Consider the following 10710-nt stretch of genomic DNA (forward strand, 5'->3'; position numbering starts at 1 on the left):
ACCTAGCAAAGACTTATAGATGACCTGTAGCCAGTGGGTTTGGCTACGAATATGTAGCGAGGGCCAGCCAACGAGAGCATACAGGTCGCAGTGGTGGGTAGTATATGGGGCTTTGGTGACAAAACGGATGGCACTATGATAGACTGCATCCAATTTGCTGAGTAGAGTGTTGGAGGCTATTTTGTAAATGACATCGCCGTAGTCAGTTTTACGAGGGTATGTTTGGCAGCATGAGTGAAGGATGCTTTGTTGCGAACTAGGAAGCCGATTCTAGATTTAATTTTGGATTGGGGATGCTTAATGTGAGTCTGGAAGGAGAGTTTACAGTCTAACCAGACACCTAAGTATTTGTAGTTGTCCACATATTCTAAGTCAGAATCGTCCAGAGTAGTGATGCTGGACGGGCGGGCAGGTGTGGGCAGCGATCGGTTGAAGAGCATGCATTTAGTTTTACTTGCATTTAAGAGCAGTTGGAGGCCACAGAAGGAGAGTTGTATGGCATTGAAGCTCGTCTGGAGGTTAGTTAACACAATGTCCAAAGAGGGGCCAGAAGTATACAGAATGGTGTCGTCTGCGTAGAGGTGGATCAGAGAATCACCAGCAGCAAGAGCGACATCATTGATGTATACAGAGAAGAGAGTCGGCACAGTATTGTCTCTTATCGATGGCGGTTATGATATTGTTTAGGACCTGAGGTGCACACATGACCAGCTCGGAAACCAGATTGCATAGCGGAGAAGGTACGGTGGGATTAGAAATGGTCGGTGATCTGTTTGTTAACTTGGCTTTCAAAGACCTTAGAAAGGCAGGGTAGGATGGATATAGGTCTGTAGCAGTTTGGGTCTAGAGTGTCTCCCCCTTTGAAGAGATGTTGACCGCAGCAGCTTAACAATCTTTGGGGATCTCAGACGATACGAAAGAGAGGTTGAACAGGCTAGTAATAGGGGTTGCAACCATTTCGGTGGATAATTTTAGAAAGAGTGTCCAGATTGTCTAGCCCGGCTGATTTGTAGGGGTCCAGATTTTGCAGCTCTTTCAGAACATCAGCTATCTGGATTTAGGTGAAGGAGAAATGGGGGAGGCTTGGGCAAGTTGCTGTGGGGGGTGCAGTGCTGTTGACCAGGGTAGGGGTAGCCAGGTGGAAAGCATGGCCAGCCGTAAAACAAAATGCTTATTGAAGTTCTCACTTATCGCGGATTCAGTGTCCCAGAACTTTTTGGAGTTTGTACTACAGGATGCAAATTTCTGTTTGAAAAAGCTAGCCTTTGCTTTCCTAACTGCCTGTGTATATTGGTTCCTAACTTCCCTGAAAAGTTGCATATCGCGGGGGCTATTCGATGCTAATGCAGAACGCCACAGGATGTTTTTGTGCTGGTCAAGGGCAGTCAGGTCTGGAGTGAACCAAGGGCTATATCTGTTCCTGGTTCTACATTTTTTTGAATGGGGCATGCTTATTTAGGATGGTGAGGAAAGCACTTTTAAAGAATAACCAGGCATCCTCTACTGACGGAATGAGGTCAATATCCTTCCAGGATACCCGAGCCAGGTCGATTAGAAAGGCCTGCTCGCTGAAGTGTTTTAGGGAGCGTTTGACAGTGATGAGGGGTGGTCGTTTGACCGCAGACAAAGGGGTATTGTGTGTAGATTGATGAGGGGGAAAAAACTATTGAATCCATTTTAGAATAAGACTGTTACAAAATGTTGAAGAAGTCAAGGGATCTGAATACTTTCCAAATGCACTGTATCCTGGCAAAGGAGAAATGTTCACTAACCGGGATGTAAACAAATTTGTGCAGAAATCTTTAGAGAAATAAGCTTTTTTGCATATGAAACATTTCTGGGATCTTTTATTTCAGCTCATGAAACATGGGACCAACACTTTACATGTTACGTTTATACTTTTATTTTTATTCAGTAAATCTTAATGGCTATGTATACAGTACATACAATTTGTATATATCCCATATGGGTGTGAGACAACATCCCTCCCTGTGGCTGTATGAGAAGTGTATGATAAGGGTAATGTGTAATGTATGTATTATGTTGAGTGTGTAATGTACAGTGTCTATTTTGTATACAGCAGTACTGTGTGTCTAAGACCATTTCCCCCTTGGAACATTAAAGTTCATCCTCTTCCTATACGCTGTATCTATAATTATAGGACAATATTTTAGGTTGACTATAATTTCATTACACAATTTCTGATACATCACATGCCTTACTTTTATTTTTCTGCATCAGTAAAATCAAGAAATGCATCATCTATGCCTCTACTGCCATTCATTCAAATTAGACTGATTTTGGATTTTTCCCTGAACAATAAGTTTGCCATTTGTGCCCCATTTTGGAACATTGCGGGACTATGACATAGCCCCTCTAGTGGTTTAATAGGATCTATATTGATATAATAGTGGACAGCCTCAGAGGCAGGGTGATTTCCATCTATGGTGTAGTCTAGATCAATTTCCACTCCGGTGGTGGTGGTGAGGGGGAACATACTAGTCAAAGTGGTCAGACTACATTGACCAGATACACCCAGCAAGCAGAATTCTAGACATAAACAGTAAAGGTTGATAATAATGTCTCTTTCGATGCCAATAGGGTTAGGACTACATATTTATACCTTAACCATAATGTGTTACCCTGGATACATTGATACATGTGTCGTGTCTTTGGGGTACCATTAAACTGAAGACATGTTTATCAATTAACTCCCTGTAATTATTATCACGCGATTAAACTGATTAATCGTTTAATTGTAATTAACTAGGAGATCGGGGCACCAAGGAAAATATTCAGATTACAAAGTTATAATTTTCCTAATATAACTGTCCTTTATTATAATATAGGCCGATTATCTTCTGGTTTAAATGGTGTATTTTACCTCGTGTTCAGTCTCATTCCAAACGTCGTAAATTGTTGTATCTGCACGAACCCAGTCTTTACTAAAATCATCCATACATCAATTGTCTTAAAATCATTTATTTACTACACTAAGTAATTAACAGAAAACATACAAACAGTAATTATCGTCACAAAGGATTGGTATAGTAATGTGCCCTAATGGCTAACAGGCATGGCTGGTCTGTTAGACAATGGGTCATAAACGGTCAGCTGAGAATGCACACCTACAGAGTTCATTAATATTAACAATTGACAATTGAAGGCTCACTCATTCGGGAACAATTACAATCAATATATATTTACGCTCAGTGTGTCGTTCTGATTCTTGTTGGAGAGTTCTGTTCTGTTGGGGAGTTTTGTCCGCGTTCTCTCTCTCTCTCTCTCTCTCTCGCTCTCTCTCTCTCTCGGTTAGAATGGATCTTTCAGAGCGACATTCATTAATGTCGTCATAGAATGGATGTTTCGTTGGTCTTCGCGTTCGATGATATAATTTACTTAGCTGCAGACTAATAATTAATATCAAAGACTTGTTCTTATTCTGTCGGTATCAATAGTCTAAAAGTTAACCACGTGGGATGGTTCACTTTCAGTAGAGGAATTGGATGGTAAAACCTATTGGCCATGGAGTGGAGGCCTGGTCTAAAGAAATGTAAATCAGGGTGGGTTTTATAGTGACCCTTGAACAGGCTTGTCAAATGACGCCTGGTCCTGTATGTGTCCCTGGGGGCGTGCCTATGACTGAGTTAGACTTGGTTACAGAAATACAATTCTATCACATTACATCAGTACATAGCATCTCAATGTATTACAAAAGCTTTATCCTTATTAATACATTCTATACAACCATTATGATGCAAGTCTCAAGCTGAGGCTATTATATAAACAGTTTTATGGTAATATGGCTATATTGTCTCTTCTGAGTATCACAAAATTGTACCAAGCAGACCAATTCGTAGCTGGATTCTTCACCAATCTTCCATACCTTCTCCAGAACACAAATGTCGCTTGGCTCCCCAATTCTGTGAGTTGGAAGAATTTCCTGTGTCTCTCTATGGGCCATGTGGCCAGAGACTCTCCTGGAATTTTAGAGTTTTTACAACCCTTTCACACAGGGCCTGGGTTGGGGGGATGGTAGGTTGGGTGGTGGTGCAAAAGGGAGGGGGTCAACTGTCCTCCCTGTACCAAAAGAGGCCAACGTCATGACACGTATGAAATGTCTGCTTTTCCGATTATCTTTATCATCAAGTCAAATTTGATTGGTCACATACACATGGTTAGCAGATGTTAATGCGAGTGTAGCGAAATGCTTGTGCTTCTAGTTCCGACAATACAGTAATATCTAACAAGTAATCTAACAAATTCACAACAACTACCTTATACACACAAATGTAAAGGGATGAATATGTACATGTAAATATATGGATGAGCGATGGCCGTGCGGCATAGGCAAGATGCAGTAGATGGTGTAGAATACAGTATATAGATGAGTAATGTAGGATCTGTAAACATTATTAAAGTGCCGTTATTTAAAGTGACTAATGATACTTTTATTAAGTCAATTTATTAAAGTGGCCAGATATTTGAGTCTGTATGTTGACAGCAGCCTCTTTGTGTTAGTGATGGCTGTTTGATGGCCTTGAGATAGAAGCTGTTTTTCAGTCTCTCGGTCCCCGCTTTGATGCACCTGTACTGACCTCGCCTTCTGAATGATAGCGGGGTGAACAGGCAGTGGCTCGGGTGGTTGTTTTCCTTGATGATCTTTTTGGCCTTCCTGTGACCGGGTGCTGTAGGTGTCCTGGAGGGCAGGTAGTTTGCCCCCGGTGATGCGTTGTGCAGATCGCACTACCCTCTGGAGAGCCTTACGGTTGAGGGTGGTGCAGTTGCCGTACAGGGCGGTGATGCAGCCCGACAACATGCTCTCGATTGTGCATCTGTAAAAGTTTGAGTGTTTTAGGTGACAAGACAAATTTCTTCAGCCTCCTGAGGTTGAAGAGGCGCTGTTGCACCTTCTTCACCACGCTGTCTGTGTGGGTGGACCATTTCAGTTTGTCTGTGATGTGTACGCCGATGAACTTAAAACTTTCCACCTTCACTACTGTCCCGTCGATGTGGATGGGGGGTGCTCCCTCTTCTGTTTCCTGAATTCCATGATCATCTCCTTTGTTTTGTTGACGTTGAGTGATAGGTTATTTTCCTGACACCACACTCCGAGGGCCCTCATCTCCTCCCTGTAGGCCGTCTCGTCGTTGTTGGGAATCAGGCCTACCACTGTGGTGTCGTCTGCAAACTTGATGATTGAGTTGGAAGCATGCATGGCCACGCAGTCATGGGTGAACAAGGAGTACAGGAGGCTGAGAACGCACCCTTGTGGGGCCCCTGGGTTGAAGATCAGCGGGGTGGAGATGTTGTTTCCTACCTTCACCACCTGGGAGGTGAGCTCCTGTTGGCGCCGGACAAGTCCACAGTGCCTGACTCCATCACAAACATCGTATGGAAGCATGGGAAGTACACGGATCCGGGTGGTCTGGGTATCTATGCTGCCTTCATAAACCGGGCGGCAGGGTAGCCTAGTGGTTAGAGCATTGGCTAGTAACCGAAAGGTTGCAAGTTCGAATCCCCGAGCTGACAAGGTACAAATCTGTCGTTCTGCCCCTGAACAAGGCAGTTAACCCACTGTTCCTAGGCCGTCATTGAAAATAAGAATTTGTTCTTAACTGACATGCTTAGTTAAATAAAGGTAAAATAAAAAAAACCCTGGACAATACTACTGGAGAGCTGAGAATCAGTGGATTGATGAAAACAGACAGTGGAGTTTATTCTGTGGTGTTCAACAGAAAACAGCTTGACAAGACATATACAGTCATGGCCAAAAGTTGAGAATGACACAAATATTAATTTCCACAAAGTTTGCTGCTTCAGTGTCTTTAGATATTTTTGTCAGATGTTACTATGGAATACTGAAGTATAATTACAAGGATTTCATAAGTGTCAAAGGCTTTTATTGACAATTACATGAAGTTGATGCAAAGGGTCAATATTTGCAGTGTTGACCCTTCTTTTTAAAGACCTCTGCAATCCGCCCTGGCATGCTGTCAATTAATTTCTGGGCCACATCCTGACTGATGACAGCCCATTCTTGCATAATCAATGCTTGGAGTTTGTCAGAATTTGTGGGTTTTTGTTTGTACACCCGCCTCTTCAGGATTGACCACAAGTTCTCAATGGGATTAAGGTCTGGGGAGTTTCCTGGCCATGGACCCAAAATATCAATGTTTTGTTCCCCGGGCTACTTAGTTATGTGATAACACATTGTTCGTCACCAAACTGTTCCTGGATGGTTGGGAGAAGTTGCTCTCAGAGGATGTGTTGGTACCGTTCTTTATTCATGGCTGTGTTCTTTGGCAAAATTGTGAGTGAGCCCACTCCCTTGGCTGAGAAGCAACCCCACACATGAATGGTCTCAGGATGCTTTACTGTTGGAATGACACAGGACTGATGGTAGCACTCACCTTGTCTTTTCCGGACAAGCTTTTTTCCGGATGCCCCAAACAATCGGAAAGGGGATTCATCAGAGAAAATGACTTTACCCCAGTCCTCAGCTGTCCAATCCCTGTATCTTTTGCAGACTTTCAGTCTGTCCCTGGTGTTTTTTTCTGGAGAGAAGTGGCTTCTTTGCTGCCCTTCTTGACACCAGGCCATTCTCCAAAAGTCTTCGCCTCACTGTGCGTGCAGATGCACTCACACCTGCCTGCTGCCATTCCTGAGCAAGCTCTGTACTGGTGGTGCCCCGATCCCGCAGCTGAATCAACTTTAGGAGACGGTCCTGGCGCTTGCTGGACTTTCTTGGGCGCCCTGAAGCCTTCTTCACAACAATTGAACCGCTCTCCTTGAAGTTATTGATGATCCGATAAATGGTTGATTTAGGTGCAATCTTACTGGCAGCAATATCCTTTCCTGTGAAGCCCTTTTTGTGCAAACAATGATGACGGCACGTGTTTCCTTGCAGGTAACCATGGTTGACAGAGGAAGAACAATGATTCCAAGCACCACCCTCCTTTTGAAGCTTCCAGTCTGTTATTCGAACTCAATCAGCATGACAGAGAGATCTCCAGCCTTGTCATCGTCAACACTCACACCTGTGTTAACGAGAGAATCACTGACATGATGTCAGCTGGTCCTTTTGTGGCAGGGCTGAAATACATTGGAAATGTTTTTGGGGGATTCAGTTCATTTGCATTTGCAACCTAGCAGATCCAATAGTCCTAAAGATGAGTCAAAGCCTGAGGGTAAGAAGACAGTGGCATTCACCTGGAATTCTGCCACTTAGCATCCTTTTCATTGTCATCCAGAAGTGAACACAACCAATGCTAATATGGTCTGTGTATCAGAATGCTGAGCTCAACTTCTCTCTTCTCTTCTTCTCAACTAAAGGCAGTGATGTAGTCCAGTCAGAACAAGGCAAGTCATCCAGTTAATTTAAGGCTGTACAAACAGAAGCAACGTCTATAAAGATGGACTACACAGAAATCATTCCTCCATTTCCTGGGTGATATAATTCTAAAACTGTACATAATTTCACTTTGTGACAAAATAAGCAGTCATTGTGTAAAATATGTCAAATATATTTTCAATAACCAAAAATATTGTTTATTCAGCTGTTTGAAGCTGGTGAACAAAACCAAAACGGGAAGCATAGAAATAGCACACATAGAACATATCTACCGCTTCTTGGACTTGCTTTCAACGGGAATGAAGGGGAAGAGGACGCAGACCAAGCTGGAAAGGGGCAGGGGAATGGAGGTGTTTATGAAACTTAAGCGGATAGTTAACCTGGTAACAGATCTGGAATCAGTGCTCTGGCAGTTACAGTGAACAAACCATACTTGTCCTGATGATTTGATTCCTGTAACTGACTGATTCTGAAAAGCTGAATACATTATACTGTGTTGTATTATAAGAAGAGAGGGTTCATCTAGAACAAACTCATTACATGAAGGGCTTAGTGTCTGTTTCTTTTTCCTTTCAGTTAAGACCTATACAACCAGGTGAGGGGGGTTCCTTACTAATTAGTGACATTAATTAATCAATCAAGTACAAGGGAGGGGCGAACACCCCTCAGACACTCGACCCTCCGTGGAATGAGTTTGTCACGTGATTTAGAGTATTACTTGAAATTATATAACCAGAGTTAGTTAGTGGTCCAGAATAGACATTAACCAGGAAATCCCTGTACTGTTTTATTGTTGTAGCTTGTGAGGGTGTGAAGGGAGACCAGGGATGTCTGTGCTTACCTGCGTGTGTATGATTATGTCCAACTCTTCTGTTGTGTGTTTTCTTGCCAGAAGCCACTCCGTTGAAGTAGAAAGACCACCAGTAAAGAATCCAGTGTTTTAGGATGGTAAGTATGAGACTGAGAAAGACACCAACCACTACATTTATTAAGAAGGCATTAGGAAGTGCTCACATTGTTATTACATTATTATGTTAGTGATGATCAACATGTGCTATTTTAATTTGGATCCAATGAAAGAAACAATGAACTAGTCAGATTGGTGTTGGTATTCTTAAAGGAAATGAATAACACCTGTTGTATTTATAACATAAGAGCAAGAGTTTTTCCAGACCATGTGACCTAGTCATTAGTAATGTTTTGCCTCATGAGCTCTTTCCTCTATTGCTTCCTTCCAGCTGGTGGTCTTCCTGGTGGGGTAACTGAGGACCAGAAACATGGGGTTTGAAGGCTCTCAGTACATGCCTTCATATGTTATACTGAGACAAACAACCAAGAAGAGAGAAACATGTTTGAACCGTTGGAGATGTTTTTAATGAAATGTAAAATGAAGAGAAACGACAAGCAAATATTGCACAAAGTAACATGCATTCAATCAGATGAAGTACATTGAGCTACAAAGTATTGGCACAGAGACAACTTTTACCCGATATGGATGAGAATACCCTCAAATTAAAACTGGCAGTATGCACTTTAACCTCAGTCATTGTATCATTTCAAGTACAAAGCCAAAACAACCAAAAAACGTGTCACTGTCCCAAAACTTTTGGAGCTCACTGTATAATGTTTGAATTTTCTGTACTTCAGAAATATGAGGGCAATATTTGTATCTCAGAACATTTGATGGACAAAAACAAGAGATGGTCTTATACTTTGAGGTAAATAGCTTTGAATTCTTACCCTTTCTCAGTATTCATGTCTCATCTTTACAAATCTCAATCAATTTGTGGATGTTTTTTTTTGATTGAAGCCTTAGTATCAATCATTTAGTGGTTGTATGATTCCTTTTCAGGTATTTTCCCCAGAGTGCTTTATGCCAACCCACTGCACTTTTTGCTTTTAATCGTAGATTGTGAATCTCTTATGTAATTGAATAATTTGGCAAAGTCTAGGTGTAGGGAAAAAGTCTAGGTGTAGGGAAAAAGTCTAGGTGTAGGGAAAAAGTCTAGGTGTAGGGAAAAAGTCTAGGTGTAGGGGAAAAGTCTAGGTGTAGGGAAAAAGTCTAGGTGTAGGGAAAAAGTCTAGGTGTAGGGAAAAAGTCTAGGTGTAGGGGAAAAGTCTAGGTGTAGGGAAAAGTCTAGGTGTAGGGAAAAAGTCTAGGTGTAGGGAGAGACTGTTGGTTGATAGGAACCAGGCCTGAGAGGTAGCGCTCATCCTCATCTGCCTTGTAAAGAGAGAGAGAGCTCTGCAGTACTGAGATGTTTTATTACTTAGAGAGAGCTCTGCAGTACTGAGATGTTGTATTACTAAGAGAGCTCTGCAGTACTGAGATGTTTTATTACTAAGAGAGAGCTCTGCAGTACTGAGATGTTGTATTACTAAGAGAGCTCTGCAGTACTGAGATGTTGTATTACTAAGAGAGCTCTGCAGTACTGAGATGTTGTATTACTAAGAGAGAGCTCTGCAGTACTGAGATGTTGTATTACTAAGAGAGCTCTGCAGTACTGAGATGTTGTATTACTAAGAGAGAGCTCTGCAGTACTGAGATATTTTATTACTTAGAGAGAGCTCTGCAGTACTGAGATGTTTTATTACTTAGAGAGAGCTCTGCAGTACTGAGATGTTTTATTACTAAGAGAGAGCTCTGCAGTACTGAGATGTTGTATTACTAAGAGAGAGCTCTGCAGTACTGAGATGTTTTATTACTTAGAGAGAGCTCTGCAGTACTGAGATGTTTTATTACTTAGAGAGAGCTCTGCAGTACTGAGATGTTTTATTACTGAGAGAGCTCTGCAGTACTGAGATGTTTTATTACTAAGAGAGAGCTCTGCAGTACTGAGATGTTTTATTACTTAGAGAGAGTTCTGCAGTACTGAGATGTTGTATTACTAAGAGAGAGCTCTGCAGTACTGAGATGTTGTATTACTAAGAGAGAGCTCTGCAGTACTGAGATGTTTTATTACTTAGAGAGAGCTCTGCAGTACTGAGATGTTTTATTACTAAGAGAGAGCTCTGCAGTACTGAGATGTTGTATTACTTAGAGAGAGCTCTGCAGTACTGAGATGTTTTATTACTTAGAGAGAGCTCTGCAGTACTGAGATGTTTTATTACTTAGAGAGAGCTCTGCAGTACTGAGATGTTTTATTACTAAGAGAGAGCTCTGCAGTACTGAGATGTCTTATTACTTAGAGAGAGCTCTGCAGTACTGAGATGTTTTATTACTAAGAGAGAGCTCTGCAGTACTGAGATGTTTTATTACTTAGAGAGAGCTCTGCAGTACTGAGATGTTTTATTACTAAGAGAGAGCTCTGCAGTACTGAGATGTTTTATTACTAAGAGAGAGCTCTGCAGTACTG

General features: G+C 41.9%; 1 protein-coding gene across 4 annotated transcripts in view; it reads left to right on the top strand.

Annotated features, from left to right (window-relative positions):
- Nucleotides 1-10491, top strand: part of LOC106574687 (uncharacterized) — an 86409-nt gene extending 75918 nt beyond the window's left edge. For all 4 annotated transcript variants that reach the window (XM_045697838.1, XM_045697840.1, XM_045697843.1 and 1 more), the window contains one exon: nt 8593-10491. In XM_045697838.1, coding sequence (XP_045553794.1) covers nt 8593-8642 — 50 coding nt within the window. In that variant the 3' untranslated portion in view covers nt 8643-10491. The remainder of the gene's footprint in view (nt 1-8592) is intronic.
- Nucleotides 10492-10710: the final 219 nt, after the last annotated feature.

Source organism: Salmo salar, chromosome ssa16, assembly GCF_905237065.1.
Source record: "Salmo salar chromosome ssa16, Ssal_v3.1, whole genome shotgun sequence".
NCBI lineage: Eukaryota > Metazoa > Chordata > Actinopteri > Salmoniformes > Salmonidae > Salmo > Salmo salar.